The sequence below is a fragment of the Triturus cristatus genome, chromosome 8 (assembly GCF_964204655.1).
Source record: "Triturus cristatus chromosome 8, aTriCri1.1, whole genome shotgun sequence".
Taxonomy (NCBI): Eukaryota; Metazoa; Chordata; class Amphibia; order Caudata; family Salamandridae; genus Triturus; species Triturus cristatus.
Genome location: NC_140591.1, coordinates 734,842,434 through 734,858,434, shown reverse-complemented (window position 1 = coordinate 734,858,434; position 16,001 = coordinate 734,842,434). Strand labels below are relative to the sequence as shown.

General features: G+C 47.8%; 1 protein-coding gene across 1 annotated transcript in view; it reads left to right on the top strand.

The window, feature by feature from the left end:
- The first annotated feature begins 1,609 nt into the window (after positions 1-1,609).
- The window catches only part of GPR143 (G protein-coupled receptor 143), a 350,633-nt gene continuing 336,241 nt past the window's right edge, over positions 1,610-16,001 (top strand). Inside the window, exons 1-2 of the mRNA XM_085622133.1 lie at positions 1,610-2,266; positions 3,537-3,646. Of these exons, the coding sequence (XP_085478259.1) occupies positions 2,008-2,266; positions 3,537-3,646 (369 nt within the window). The 5' untranslated portion in view covers positions 1,610-2,007. The remainder of the gene's footprint in view (positions 2,267-3,536; positions 3,647-16,001) is intronic.

Here is a 16,001-nt window from a genome sequence, read left to right as displayed (position 1 = left end):
CAGAGGCCCAGAGCTCTGCGCACGCTACTACAAGCAAGATTAGCCAGGACGGAAGGCAACCCCAGCAGGCCAACGAACAAGATGAAAACTAATGTAAAACCATGATGGAGTAGCATTAATTGCAGTTTTATATAGCGCGAACTCCACACAAAGATATTGGATCACTGTGCATGAGCACCGGTTAAATTACACAAGATCACATTCATGTTTTGAGGCACGGGGAGAAGTGATGTGCCCAGAATCACAGGATTTTGAGCACGCCGAGATTCATCATGGTTCTCAAATTCCAAATTCTGCAGTTCTGGTTGTAACGCCACAGTCAACCCTGCAGCTGGACAGACATGGAGATTAAGACGCACAGCGCCATTAAACGGAGCCTTGCTGGTGGTCGTGTACGACAACTTGTATTTTGCTGCTTCTGTCATTGCATACAGATATATAATACTGATAAAGAAAGTAACATTACACCTACACCACACCAGGGCTATTGGCTTTGCCAGTGGTTGTTGTTTGTGTAAGATAAATCAGCAACAACTATGGCTTCCTTTTATATAACATTGAAAATGCTTTCGTTCTGAAATGATGAGACTGAAAGAACTATAACGAGTCTCCTTGAAGTTACCTCAAAAGCAGTGATGAGTGGCACTGCTGCAGAGGTAAGTTTTCTTTTTCACCCGAGGGCAACAAGCGCGTCCGATTGTTATTGCAACACATTACACAAATGGGGAAAAAAGTGCCAAGCTAATAATTAAAGGAGTGTGTGTACTGCAGCCAGTAAAAGATCCAGTCTCGGTGGGCGGGGCCAAAAGAGGACAGGGCGGCAACAAGGAGGGACTAAAAAGCCTCCTTAACAATAGAATGCCAGCGTTTAGCCTACTATGATGCGAGCCAATGGGAAAAGGGGGCAGGGCTTCAAGTCCCCTTCCTCAGCCGTATTGATTTCAAGAAGCTCTCGAATGCCGAGAGCAGCGCATGTGCGCTGCTATCGCCAGCCGAGACCTAAAAAGGTATTACTTTACATTGTTTTCTGATGTTGATAAAAAAAAAGGCTGCGCTCCTTTATAATGTAATGGAACCCAGAGGTGACTTGCAAAATCCTTATAATGTATGACAGGCGATTCTTTATTCCTTATAAATTATGGTAACACAATAGTCTATCTCACAAACCACTTATATAGTTTGTGTGGTGCTATTTCATATGAAAGATATAGGTTGGGTGTAAATATGAAGAGCAAAATGTGAAAATCTACATAAAAATTAAACACACCAAAAAACTGTTAGATATTTGTTGCAAAAATATATTAGAATTAGTTTAACACAAGTCAGAGTTAACAAAAGTAAAGATTAAAACGCCCTGGCTGAGAATGTGTAGACATATGGAGTGAGATTCTATTTTCCAAATATTTACCTGATACGTGGAAAAAAACATACGTTGACATAAATATACTTCAAGTATACACAACGCAGAAAGAGACAATAGAGAAGACTTAGATCACATGTTTCTGTCCTGACAGCCTTCAAAGGCCCTGCAGCAAATTCGCTCAAAGAGGAACTGGCACGCGGGTCTCATTAGTGCGTGAAGTGTTCCTGAGTGCTCGTTGGCTGACACACATACAACACAAAACATCCTCGTTTGGGACGTGTGGTTCAGCCCCGTAAGAGGCGGGGTGGCACCCAGTCCTTTCATGGCCTCAGAGTGACGGAGTTCTGGCGTCGGAGTTGAGGAGCAGGACAGACAGCTTCACAATAGCCCAGCAGCACGCGCAGCCTCAGCCCCGGCCCCCTCCTCCAGCAGCAAGGAACAGGAGACGCTCCCCGAGGGGGATTTAGAGCACATGATCGGCAGCCCTGCTCCCCGTGATCCCGCTCAGTGCCGGGTGACGGGACAGGAATGAGCAGGGCGGGTGCCTCCCTACCTCACCGCTCCTGCCGCCTCTTTCTTCCTTCCCCTGCGCGCTGAGCAGGCAGCCGGCGGGACTTCGTTCCTCCGCAGCTCCCCCGTCAACCATGGCCTCCCCTCGCCTTGAGACCTTCTGTTGCCCCAACCGGGACCCGGCCACGCACCTGGTGCTGACCTCGAGGCCGGAAGTGTTCAACGGGCTGTGCCTGGCCAGCGCTTCCCTGGGGTTGCTGCTTACTACTCTGCAGCTGCTGCCCAAGAAGAAGATGAGCTATCGCAAGCTGGGGCGCGCGAGCCACCCCCGGGCCTCATCCTCCTCCAGGATCCTGCTCATGGTCTGCGTCTGTGACCTGCTGGGCTGTCTGGGTAAGAGGCCAGCGCACCGGGCAGACACGCAGCTCGCCTCCGTCACCCCACTGCACCCCCAGCTCCTGCTTAACTCACCAGGCAAAGGGCCATCCCCACCCCTCACCACTAATGCAATTCGCCAACGCATGGCTGCACTAAGATTCTACTATATGCATTAATTCATGCAAGTGCGCAATTACAACTATTCTATTTTGCGCTATTTTGTAATACGTGCACCTAACTCCTTTTGATATTCTGCATCCATTCTGTTGTTCTTTAGTGCAATTTTGCACTTTGTGCATGCTATTCTGAAAAGCTAACACTCGTACTGAAAATCTAACACTTGTACCCAGTGCGGTTATGCAATCGGTTGTTTTTTTTTGCTCACGAGCGCCCGCCTGTAGTGTCTCTGTTTCTAATTCAACTTCTTAAAACATCAGGGAAAGTCGTGCCACAGAGTTCTCGTGCTGATCATGTGCTACTTTGAGTGCGCCACACCTCCTTATGTATTACTCTCTCCTTGGCTAACTCCGCGCTTTCCTTACCGCCTCTCACGTGCACAACTCGTTTTCACACTCACTCACTTATTTAGAGAACGAATGCAGCATGACAGGAGTCACATATAGTGACGGAAAACACCAAAGGCGTGTAATAAAATATAGTGATAACTTTGAGTTCCCTAAGCCTCTTTAATCCCTGTGCCCTGGCGCCACTGCACCTACTGCACCAGTGAAAGCTATTCACCTGAAGACACGTCATCAAATGCACAACGTAATTTTAGTTGAAACCGATACATTTCTGCATATTGTGTGTTTTATTCGGCCTGGGTAGAAATTAGACCTTTTATTTAACATCTACTCTGCTGGGGCAGGAAGCAAACTTTAGTGGCTTAGTAGCATCGGCCACGTCGGTCATGAGACGGCTGTGGAGCTGTTTTTATCCCAGAGGTGCTGAAGGCTCATGGCCGAGCGGCAGGCCCATGCCAGCGTGTTCTCCATGCCTTACATTTATAAACCGAACTCCCTGTGCCCAGCTGCAGCAGACGTTCCTTCTCATTGGTTTAACCACAGAAATAACAGGTGTACTTGTAGCATCTTTGTGGATACGCCTTCGCTGAGGGCCTCCCGTGCTTACATGTTCATTTAGCAATGGTCTAATTCCGGCTTGTCCAGTGTCAAAATATGTCTTTGTGAATTCGCTGTAGTGCTGCCAAGTTGAACCTTTTGCCTGTGTCCAAGCGCTGTAAATAACAGGCGGTTCTGACGGGAGCTTTTCTTCTGCTCCACAGGAATTGTCATCAGGTCTTCGGTCTGGTTGGGCGCGCCGACGTTTATTGGAAACATCTCTCTTGTGAATGGAACTAGTGCGTGGCCCACGGCCTTCTGTGTGGGGAGTGCGGTAGGTACCTCATATAACATTTCTATATTTCTTTCTAATACACGGGAGTCTGTAATCTTTGTTTAGAAGCCTGTCTAATTTCTTCACAATACATGGGATTCTGCAATCCCTGTATAAAAACCTGTCTCTAATTTCTTTGTAATACACCGAAGTCTGCAATGCCAGTATACAAATCCATCTCTATGACCCCAGAACTCATCTGTTTACTAACTTATTGCGTTGCGTTCTGACATCACAATGCCTGCCGCCAGAGGCATCAGCTGAGGGAAAAGGCAGGGCGGTCAGGTCACAGAGCACAATTAAAGTAGATGTTTATAGCAAAATGGAAAGGTCCCTTTTATTCCTTCTGCTCTATTTTCCTAGCTTACATTCCCAAGAAAAAAGGAGGTATTTCTAAGAACTTGCCTTTTTTGCACTCCTTAGGTAAATATAGAAAAGTTATCATCTATTTGCATGGCTATACACATGCCAAGCTACTGCATTTTTTAACTGCCTATTGTTAAACTGCTTCTTTTATCTGTTTGCAACAAATATCTAACAGATTATCAGATGTGTTTAATTTTGAGCAATAGATTCTATTTTTATTGTTCAAATTTGCAAACATGCTTTCGCTTTCATATGAAAGAGCTACACACCAAGGATTTAAGTGGTGAGTGGGAAAGGTGATGGTGTGACCATGTAATATATGGGATAAAGTACCCATTGCTGTACATGATAAGGATATTGCAAGTCACCTTGGAGTTTCATAACCTTATAACAGAACTTGGCCTTCAGCCTCATTCCTCTATATGGTCATGAAACTCCTCCGAGACTTACAATATCCTTATAATGTACTTCAAGGGGTACTTTAACCCACATATAATGCATGGGTTCCTGCATTCTCTGTATAAAAACCTGTCTCTAATTTCTTTATAATAGACAACTCGTGACAAACCTAGAAGCTTATTATAAAGAAATGAAGTTAAAACTCAACTGTAATAACTTATTATAGTTGAGTTTTGATGTCAATTGAAAACGCAGGTCACATAGCATAATTAAAGCGACTGTTGAAGAAACAAAACAAAACATTGCTTTTGTTTTTTCTTATCTGTTTTTTCCTAGCTGTATAGTGACAAGCAGAATGGAGAAATTTATGAAACATGTTCATTTTTTGCACTCCTTATGGTATCTATAGAAGACTTAGAATCTTTCTTCATGTTTCTACACATTCTGTGAACAACCGCTCATTTTTTTGTTTAAAAAATGGACTTGTATTAAACTTATTCTAATATATTTTTTCCAACAGATAACTAACAGCCTTTTTGATGTGTTTAACATTGCACTAGAGATTTTATTTTGATTATTCATGTTTGCAAACATGCTCTCTCTTTCACATGAATGTTCTAGTCACCAAGGATTTAAGTGGTTTGGGGGAAAGTGATGGTGCAACTAGCTATTATAAGGAAAAATGCACCCCTTGCGATATATGATAAAAATATTACAAGTCATCTCGGATTTTCAGACCCTAGTGTCAGAACCCTTTTCAGAGGGCCACAGGGCACCCAGCAGTTACTGGGCCCAACTGGGGTGATTGAGGCCTTTTATTCCTAATGTCTTGTGGCCTGACTTGGTATGTATCCTGAGTAACTGGGCCAGGTACCCCTTCTGCAATTGACTCTCAGTGGTAGCCGTGGATAAGTAGTCAAAGGCTCCCTCAGGGGGAAAGTATAGGTACAGGTAAGTTAACAGGGCGCATTACTCAAAGTGCTCACAGCACGAAGAATAAATCAATGTCTAGTCGAATACTTTCTTTTATAAGAAAATAAGTATTTTATTTCTAACTCTACACATGCAAAGGATTAACAACATTCATAGGCAACAAAACAATCCCCTTGAGTTCAGGGCTATAGTGGTTGTCAGGCAAATCCCTGTCCCGTCCTCTTGCTTATTACGTGGTCAGGGTTATTCCCCAGTCACTGGTGGCTGCATCCAGGGAATGCTTACCAATAGAACATACACAAGACTTTGCTTTTGTCTCTTCAGGCATTAGCCAAAAGTGTCCATGGTGCCGCAGCACCGTTAGCAGTGAGTCCACCGGGCTCCCACAGGCCCAATTCTAGTCTTACTCGCTCTGTATGGAAATGTTCAGCTGTGTCTTGGGGCCTGCTATGTGGACGCTCAAAAGTCCGTATCATGGAGGCGTGGCCGAAGCAGCAGTGGTGGACGACGTGTGAAGCAGAGCTCAGCTGCCAGTATTCTAGCCACCTCTTAATCCTACTGCCCGGGGAGATCTGCTTTACCCAGCATGACCAGTGGGAGTCAGCCAACCTTGGGGGCGAGCTCTGGGTGCCCGGCCTTTCCCCCAACCTGCTGCATACTAGTGACTTCAGATGTCCATGACAGACAGGCCTGGGTCGCCTCGAACAGGTGTGGCCGCCTCGCCGCAGGTCCGCACACAGCGAGACAGTCCCTTATTGACAGCGGTGACTGCCCTGCTCGTTCAGCGAGGCAAACCTGCTTTATCGGCCTGGTCCGTATTAGAGAACGGGTGTGGCCGCCTCACCGGGAGCCCACATATAAGACAACTGCTGACTGCTAGGCCCGCAGGGATCACCGTGATATCTGGAGGCTGGCTAGAGGTGGGGAGAGCTCGGCGGCCCTGCTTCCTCCACTCCACAAGATTGTTCTGGCCAGATCGGTGGTCCGTGCACGAAGGACTGGGGTCATGGCTGGAGATATGTGTGTCAGCCTCGCTGTGGGCCCAACATGCATGCGACAACCGACTGTGAGGCAGAGGGAGGATGCAGATCAGCAGACCAGGGTCCCGAGGTGCCCTGAAGACTAGCAGTATTCCCTCCCCCAGACAGAGACCCATGACAAGTGTGGTGGCAGCAGCCCGCGGGGAGTGTGGCGTAGAGGAAGAGAACACTAGGGGAGAGAAGGCACAATACATACAATCGGGTCTCTGGCAGAAGAGCCTAGAGGGATAATCTAGATTTCTCTTGAAGGAGAAAGCTGGGGGTGCTCCCTGTCCCTTTGACACACGGATTGCCCCTTTTTAATGGGGTCCGCATTACAAGAAGGATGGCCAGGGCTGGGTGGATGGAGTGGAGGGGGTGAACCTCCTGGCGGACGCCTTAACCCTTGTCAGGACTGGAGTAACAGTGGCCTAAACTAAGTAAAATAGGGCAACAGACTGATCCTGGGTCATAGCTTGCGGGAGAGGGGCAGCTAGAGGCACACACTGAATGCATCCTGGTGGTAAACAAGGACACCAAAGTGGACCTGCTGCTACTTCGTGCTGACCACAAGAAGCTGGCCGGTAAAGTGACAGAAATAGAGAGGGTACTGGCCCAGGCTGCACCAGTGGTCAGAGACAATGCACCAGTTGCATACATTTTAAAAAGAGCCTCGGAGCACCTAAATGATGCGGAAGGGGCACTTGAGGCATAACAATGTGCGCATAATTGGGGTGCCTGAAAAGACTGCTGAGTGCTGAACTCCTTGTTGAAAAATGGCCTTTAGAAATGGTGCTGAGTAACCGGGCTTCGATGATCTACTTGGTGGAATGTGCCCACAGAGTCCCGGGGCATCCTCTGGCTCCAGGGTCCCCTCCTACCCAATCATAGCCAGACTATTGAACTTCAGAGACCAAGATCACATTTTGCAGGTGGCACCCATGCATAGCCTGTGGTCTATGGGGGCTAACTCTGTGAACATTTACCCAGACTATACTAACATAGCCCTGCGGCATTGGGAATAATTTTTTGTCTGTGAAACGCCACCTCTGTACACTGAGACTTCAAGTATGCATTACTTTTCCTGGCAAAGCTCTGCCCATCAACACCCTAGAAATCCCGGTTCTTCATCACGGTGGGAGATGTTTGGGTCTGGTTAGAGGTACAGGGACATCCATCACCTGCACCTGATAAAAGAGCACCCCAGCTTGAGAGATGTCCCTGGAAATCCTCCCAAAGGGGGTTGCTGGCGATGGACCATGACTCCAACCAAAGGTCAGGTATGTGAGGAGAGAGCCTTGGTGGTGCAAGACGTCCAGAAAGGAAGCCCATGGGCAATGGACAAAAGGTGGGCGGCCCTCGTGGCAGTGATCCTCTGAATCTGAGACCGCTGGATGGGGTGGGCCTATTGGTGGTCACCCCAATGACTTCAGATGAACTGCTGTAACTCCCAGTGTTGAGGCCTACTAATATGAGGTTGGCAGGATGGCACCGCCAAAGTACTTTTTCACATTTTGTAGAGGATTGTACACCATGCTTATCGGGGGGTGGGGGGAGCGACAGCCATCTCAAGCTTTGGGGAGAAGGTTTGTTGGAAACTCGCTGCACGAGGTGACAGGGTGGAGTAGTTTGTTGGGGGAGTATAAGGAAAGGTACACTTATGGGGCCGACTTGCATACCGCAGACGGACCTGAGCTTTACTTATGCACTCCACAAATACTATACAGGGGAAGGACGACACCTCATTGACCTTTCTCTCGTGGAATGTAAATGTGTTGGGCAATACAGTGTAGAGAGGGGTGATTTGGAAATTTGTGACGTGACATGCCCCAGACGTCATACTTTTACAGGAGACCCACCTGTTGGGGAATAACTATGTTTTTATAGGGAGGCGAAGATATACTGTGGTTGTGCAGGCAGGCATCTCTCGGGCTGGCCAAGATGCGTGCATCATGATTAGTAAATCAGTACCCTTTCAAATGTTGGGTACATGGGAAGACCCTCAGTGATACTGAGCAGTGGCCTGGGGCACCGGACAGGGGAAGGAGGTGTGGATGGCCTCATGGTATCTTCTGCCGGAACTGCAGTCGAAGGGACTGGCGGCAGTGGGGAACTGGAACCTGCAAGTGCCGGATGTCCTTGTAGTGCTAGGTGGAGATTTCCAATTTCACACAAAGGGGAGATGTGGATAGGGTAGTTCGGGGGGATTCACATGCTAGGATGGATACCAGATTGGGATAATGAGTGGAGGCTCTGGCTGACCCATGGCGTTCCACACACCCACATGAGAGACAGAACTCCTACTTGATGAATTGGATGGTGTCTCTCGCCAGTCTTGATTGCTTTCTAGTTCAGGCAGGATACCAGAGTCAGTGTCACGACATCAGGTACCTACCCAGAGGAATCTCGGACTATTCTCCACTTTGAATGTGAATGACCCAATCCCATCCTTGTATGCATAGGGGCTGGTCACTTGATCCCTGGGTTCTGACTGAGTGGGCGACCAAACACTTAATACAAGGCGTGACAAAATTATACTTTAATGAGAGTAAAGGTTCTGTGTCCTCCACCATTACTGTTCTGGAGGGATAGAGAGACATATAACAAAAATGGAGAAGTAAGTGGTGGCAGCAATGGGAGTCTAATATGAACTGGTGTACGAGGCTTGAAGAGCAAATATACATTGCACGTGGTTGCCCGAAAACATTCACTAAAGTGTGTGGTCTTGGAAGGGGATTGACAACGTCTTGTGGGACTATGAGCAAGAAGGGACGAAGAAGGATCATATTGGAGCCACAAAAGCTGAGATTGGTATTATGGGACCTGTTGATAGCACACTGTGGCTGGATTGTGTGAAGTAGATTCAGGGGTCTGTCTGTCTGGAGGGGGATGTGCCGCCAAATGGGGGATGGAGGAGGAAGTAGTTATGTGTTTATAGGTTTGTCGATTGTGCTAAAACGGAATAAAAAGATAAAAAAATAGAAATAAAACAATTTCGGATCCTGTTCGGAGAAGGCAGGCTATCTACAGCAGCACCCGACAGGCGCAGGCCCTCTCTCTCTCGAGCTGCTCTGCTGGCTTGTTCCAGTGACTGGAGCTGCTCAAGCTCCTCAAAGACAAGGTAGGTTACTCTTCCTCTCACAAGGATGGGATTTGATCCTCCAGCTCCAGACTGGAGCTCAGCATGGGTGTAATTTTTCATTTGGTGTCTTTCGTGGTCCTCATGGGTGCAGTCAGGTGGAGATTTTGTTGTGCAGAATTGACTGGCCTGTCACCGCGTCCATCATCCACCTGGGTGACAACACGAATTTCTAGAGATGTGAGTACTGGCAACCCCTTTTGGCATACTGGGTTGCTGCAGTACTCTCTGCTGAGGCTCAGACTTCTCTTCTACCCTTTCCTTCAAAATGGTGGCCCTTCCTGCCATCCGGGGTGCTAATTATTGCGGTAACAAGTCCTTACATTCCTGGCAACAAATAGTTCTACAGTGGCTCTCTCTACATACAGGTTCACTGCAGCAAGGCAGTGTGGACCTGGCGCTTCCTGCCTGTTGCACACAACACGGCTTAAGTCACGGCGGCCATTTCCTGACATACTGGGGTTGCTGGATCGCTTCTGCACGCAGGCAATGACCTGATCAGTGCACACCTGTTCCCTCACATCTCGCTCAGGGAGTCCTCTTGGTAGGGGCCCCTTGGGACCTCTCTTCCTCCAACGCTCTCCTCTTCCTCACAGGGCACACTGGTCTTGGTAAGCCGGCAGGCACTGGTGCTCCATGCTCCAAGGCAGGTGATCTTGATTTCCTTGGGTTATGTCCCCTCAACCAGCAGGGAGACTAGCAGGCCTTTGTTCCAAGTCCTGGTCTTTGGCAGAAGTCATTCAGAGCTTTCCCTTCTCACGCAGCCTGCCTGGCTGCTTAACAGGTGGCTAATTTGGGGGTCTCAACCATCTCTTCTCAGAGTCCTTCTCCGGACACCAATGTGATATAGGATCTGAGTCTTTGAATTTTTATGTTGGGGTTCTGCTTCTTTTGACGCGTACCTTTCCTCTTTAAAGGCTGTCAATCACAGCAGGACAGACTCTTAAGTTGATTGACCCACAACACAACTCATGGGAGTGGCCAGAGTTCACACCTAGATGTCAGCTGCAGTGATATGTGCATCAAAAAGTTAATACCAGGATTCAAGCTCTACTCTTTATGATTCCCCTAAAAGTTTCATCTCCTTTCCTCAGATGTGTCCAGAACCCTTCCTTGTGATCTATCACTGAATCAAAGAGTAACCATTTGAATTATGAAGGAAGAGTCCCTTCCTCCAGTGTCCAGGCTCCTGGGAATGCACCAATACACAAATCTGTCTGGGGAGATTTTTCTCCTCCTCCTGTCTTCACCAGCCTGGCCTGGGCTTCCCGAAATGGAACCCAGGGCCCTCCATGTAATGCTCCATTGGAGGCACACTTGCATTCAATGTACATTTACAGCACACTTGCTCTCCAGTATTGTCACCTCCATGCATTGTGCCATTACAGACACACATGCATTCAGAATACACATTCAATTTCCGTGCACTGCTCAGTACTGTAGCTTTTCTGTACAGTTCTAGGGTGTGTTATTTACAAACCAACACTCTGCCAGAACACACACTCACCATGTGCACCCTACACAACACTTCAGCCTTCATGTATTGTATGTCACGCAAGCGCACAAACATCCAGCACATGCTTTAATTGTGCACGCACTGCAAAGCACTAGATATTTCAAGTCATGTTTTCCTCACAGGCATACATACACTCAGCACATGCACTGATCCCACTTGTATTACACCATCTCTGTACTGTACCGTTCCTAGGCACACATACATCCAGTGCATAGTCATACGCCTGTGCTGTGCAGCACTCCACATGTATCTGATGCAGGCCAAGGGTGAGTTAAGCATACAGTAGCTGAACTTTTAAAAAGGCGAGGGAGCCTGTAGACCTCACTCCAGTGACACAGGGTAAAAAAAAACATGTTCACTATTACTGTTCACTACAAAGTATGCTTTCTGCAACGCCCTTGTGCTGCTTAACTCTTGGTGAACAAAGCGATACCAAAGGGGATGATGGACGGCGCGCTTGAGTAAATCAAACACTCACCCCCAGTCAACTGATCTGGGTTTATTCCATCATCATTCTTTAGCTCACTCCACCACCCCAGTTCAGACATGGCCATATGCAAATCAGTCTGACCCTGTGCCTCATGGGAACAGTCCAGCCCGAACTGCCAAGCCATGTCTTCCCTGAACCGGAAACAAGAATCCTGGGACTGGTTTCGGGTTCATAAACCTCGTCAGCCAGGCTATCTTGAATCCAGTGGTAAAGTGAGCAAGGGACCCACGTCTGGGCATACCCTGCCAACTTAGGGCGAACAAAGCGATACCAAAGGGGATGATGGACAGAGCGCTTGAGCAAATCAAACATTCACCTCCAGTCAACTGATCTGGGTTTAATTCATCATCATTCTTTAGCTCACTCCACCACCCCAGTTCAGACATGGCCATATGCAAATCAGTCTGACCCTGTGCCTCATGGGAACAGTCCAGCCCAAACTGCCAAGCCATGTCTTCCCTGGACAGGAAACAAGCATCCTGGGACCGGTTTCGGGTTCATAACCCTCGCCAGCCAGGCTATCTTGAATCCAGTGGTAAAAAGAGCAAGGGACCCACGTCTGGGCATACCCTGCCAACTTAGGGCAAACAAAGTGATACCGAAGGGGGTGATGGACGGAGCGCTTGAGCAAATAAAACACTCACCCCCAGTCAACTGATCTAGGTTTAATCCATCATCATTCTTTAGCTCACTCCACCACCCCAGTTCAGACATGGCCATATGCAAATCAGTCTGACCCTGTGCCTCATGGGAACAGTCCAGCCCAAACTGCCAAGCCATGTCTTCCCTGGACCGGAAACAAGCATCCTCGGACCGGTTTCGGGTTCATAACCCTCGCCAGCCAGGCTATCTTGAATCCAGTGGTAAAAAGAGCAAGGGACCCACGTCTGGGCATACCCTGCCAACTTAGGGCAAACAAAGCGATACCGAAGGGGGTGATGGACGGAGCGCTTGAGCAAATAAAACACTCACCCCCAGTCAACTGATCTAGGTTTAATCCATCATCATTCTTTAGCTCACTCCACCACCCCAGTTCAGACATGGCCATATGCAAATCAGTCTGACCCTGTGCCTCATGGGAACAGTCCAGCCCAAACTGCCAAGCCATGTCTTCCCTGGACCGGAAACAAGCATCCTCGGACCGGTTTCGGGTTCATAACCCTCGTCAGCCAGGCTATCTTGAATCCAGTGGTAAAGTGAGCAAGGGACCCACGTCTGGGCATACCCTGCCAACTTAGGGCGAACAAAGCGATACCAAAGGGGATGATGGACGGAGCGCTTGAGCAAATCAAACACTCATCCCCAGTCAACTGATCTGGGTTTAATCCATCATCATTCTTTAGCTCACTCCACCACCCCAGTTCAGACGTGGCCATATGCAAATCAGTCTGACCCTGTGCCTCATGGGAACAGTCCAGCCCGAACTGCCAAGCCATGTCTTCCCTGGATCGGAAACAAGCATCCTGGGACCGGTTTCGGGTTCATAACCCTCGTCAGCCAGGCTATCTTGAATCCAGTGGTAAAGTGAGCAAGGGACCCACGTCTGGTCATACCCTGCCAACTTAGGGCGAACAAAGCGATACCAAAGGGGGTGAATGTATGACATTGTTCTGCATTCTGTCCATCAACTGTTGTTTTTGCATAACTCTTGGTGAAGGCAGTAGTCTTTCACCACTATAAGGGTAACACTGTTTGCACCCCTCCCAGACCAACAAGATCGCAGTCCGTGAGACAGGCCTACGTCATGGCGCACACGCCTGATCCATGTTCGCCTATGAAAAAAAATTCAGATTTAGTGATCCAGGCAACAGTACAGATGGGCACTGAGGGCAGGGGTCCACGTCTCTAACTATGCAAAGGACGTTTCTGACCAACACTTATAAATGAACTTGGCTTTCAGCCTCATTCCTCAATATGGTCTTAGAACACTGCTGTGACTTGCAATATCCTTATAATGTATTGGTAGGGAATACTTTATCCCATGTATAATAGGTGACTTGTGAAGCACCCTGTTGAATATTATAAAGAAATGATGTAGCTGCTCAAATGTAATAACTTATAACATTTGAGTTCTGATGTCACAATGCCTGATGCCAGCATGTAAGGGGAAAGGCAGGTCACCTCACAACGCATAATCAAAGCAGCTCTTCAAAGATCTAAAAAAAACTGTGGCTTCTCTTTGTTCTGCACTGTTTTTCTCGCCGTACAGTGACAAGCAGAAATTAGATATTTACGGCAACATGTTTATTTGTGCACTCCTTAGGTAATTACAGAAAAGGTAGAATTCTGCATGGTTTTACACATTTAGAGCTACTGCTAAAAAACTCACTTTGTATTAAACTGATTCTAATGTCTTTTTGTGACAAATATCTAACAGTTTTTTGATGTGTTTAATTTTGCTCTTCATGTTTGCAAACATGCTATTTCTTTCATATGAAAGAGCTACGCACCAAGGATTTAAGTGGTTTGTGGGAAAGTGCTGGTGCGACCATGCATTATGATGAATAATATAGCCTGTGCTGTACGTGATAAGGATATTGAAAGTTATGTTGGAGTTTCATAACCTTACAAAGGAATTTGTCCTTCGGCCTCGTTCCTCTATCCTGTCATGGAACTCCTCAGTAACTTGCAATATCCTTATAAAGTACGGCAGGGGGGGTCTTTATTCCATCTAGTACAGTAGAGCTGTGACACCTCTAGTTATCTTTAATAATGAAATGGTAGCTGTTCATCTGTAATAATACATTTGAGTTGTGTGTCTGCTTTTAGGGCCAACAACCAAGGGTAGTGTCAGGTCAGAAAGCACCAGTTAGCTGTACTTTAAACAACAACAACGAAAAATGTATTTTACTCTCTGATCTGGTTTTAGGTCTTGCCTAAGATCACACATGTGCTGTCTGTTGTGAGACATGTTGTTAGGTTAGAGTAGGCTTAGAGCCTGTCCATTGCTTACTATTGATTGACTTCACTAACACTCATTTGCTTGCTTCTTATTTGTCAGCATCCACAGACTTTCTTCTTCTTGTGTCTGTCCCTCCCTAAGCGCATGGATACATTCCTTTGTGTCCTTCCAATGTTCATTCTTGAAGCACAACATTTTCTTTTTGTTTAAGCACTCTGTGATTGTGCATGTGTTTTCCAACTGTCTTCCTCGTGTAATTCTGCCCCTTCCAGGTTCCTCTTTCTGTTGCCCGCCCACTCTCCATTACCTCTGTGCTTCCCCATTGCCAACCACCCACCCTCCATGGTCAATGTGTTTCCCCATCCCCTCTTGCCCACCCTCACTTCTCTGTGTCTTTCCCCAGTCCCACCCACTCTCCGTTGTCTGTGTGGTTCCCCAGTGCCAGCCCCCCACCCTACATTGTCCAAGTGCATCCGCATCCCCTCCCGCCCACCCGCCTTTGTCAGCATGCTTGTCCCAGCCCCTACCGCTCAATCACTGTTGTCAGCTCCCTTCCTCAGTCCCTTTCACATACCCTCTGTTGTCAGCTTGTTTCTTCAGCCCTTCACTACCGCCCTCTGTTGTCAGCTTGCTGTCCCAGCCCCTCCCACCCCTCCATTGTCACCCTACTGTCTCATCCCCTCACACCCAATCACGGTTGACAGTGTCCTTTTCCAGCCCCTCCTGCCCACCCACCACTGTCAGCTTTTTCTCCCAGCCTCTTTCTCCCTCCGTTTTGTCACCTGGCTCGTCCAGTTCCTCCTACCCGCCCTCCATTGTCAGCTTGTTTCCCCATCTCCTCCAATTCATCCTCCCACCATTGTCTACTTCCTTCCCACTCTGTCCGGCCCGCCCTTTGTTGTCAGCTTGCTTCTCCATGCCCTCTAGTCCACCATACATTGTTAGCTTACTGCCCCATACCCTCCTGCACACCCTCCGTTGCCAGCTTGCTGCCCCAGCCTCTCCCACCGACCCTCGATTGACAGCTTAATGCCCCATCTCGAGAACCCCCCTCCGTTTGCCTTAAAGCCCCTCCCACCTACCTTCTGTTGACTGTGCAAATCCGCAGTCCTAATGTTGTCTGTGTACTCCCCCAGCCGCTCCTGCCCACCGTCTGTTGTTCGTGTGCTTCCCCATTGCGTGTCCTCTCCCCTACCCAGGCCCCTCTCTGCCACCCTCTCTCCCTCTGTGTTGTTGTGCCCCTCCAGCCCACTTACCTGTTTGTGTTTTTTTTTTAATAATAACAAATGTGCATTAGTGCCGGTCGCGTCACAACCCCTTATAAAATTATTTTTTTTAGCCTGGGTGAAATCGTTGCCAAAGCCAATAGCTCTCGGAAGAGCGGCCTATTGGCTGACAATGTTTGTTATGAATGGAAGCGATCATCCGAAGGGGGATATTTATGACAACATGGTTATTTTTTTGCAGAATAGGCCATTTCAGGGAAGACAGAATCTCTGTGCATATTTTTACACATTTCGAGCTTTTGGATGTTTTTAAAAGTTGACTAACTTTCTTTTGGTGTGTTTAATTTTTCACTAAATATTTCTCA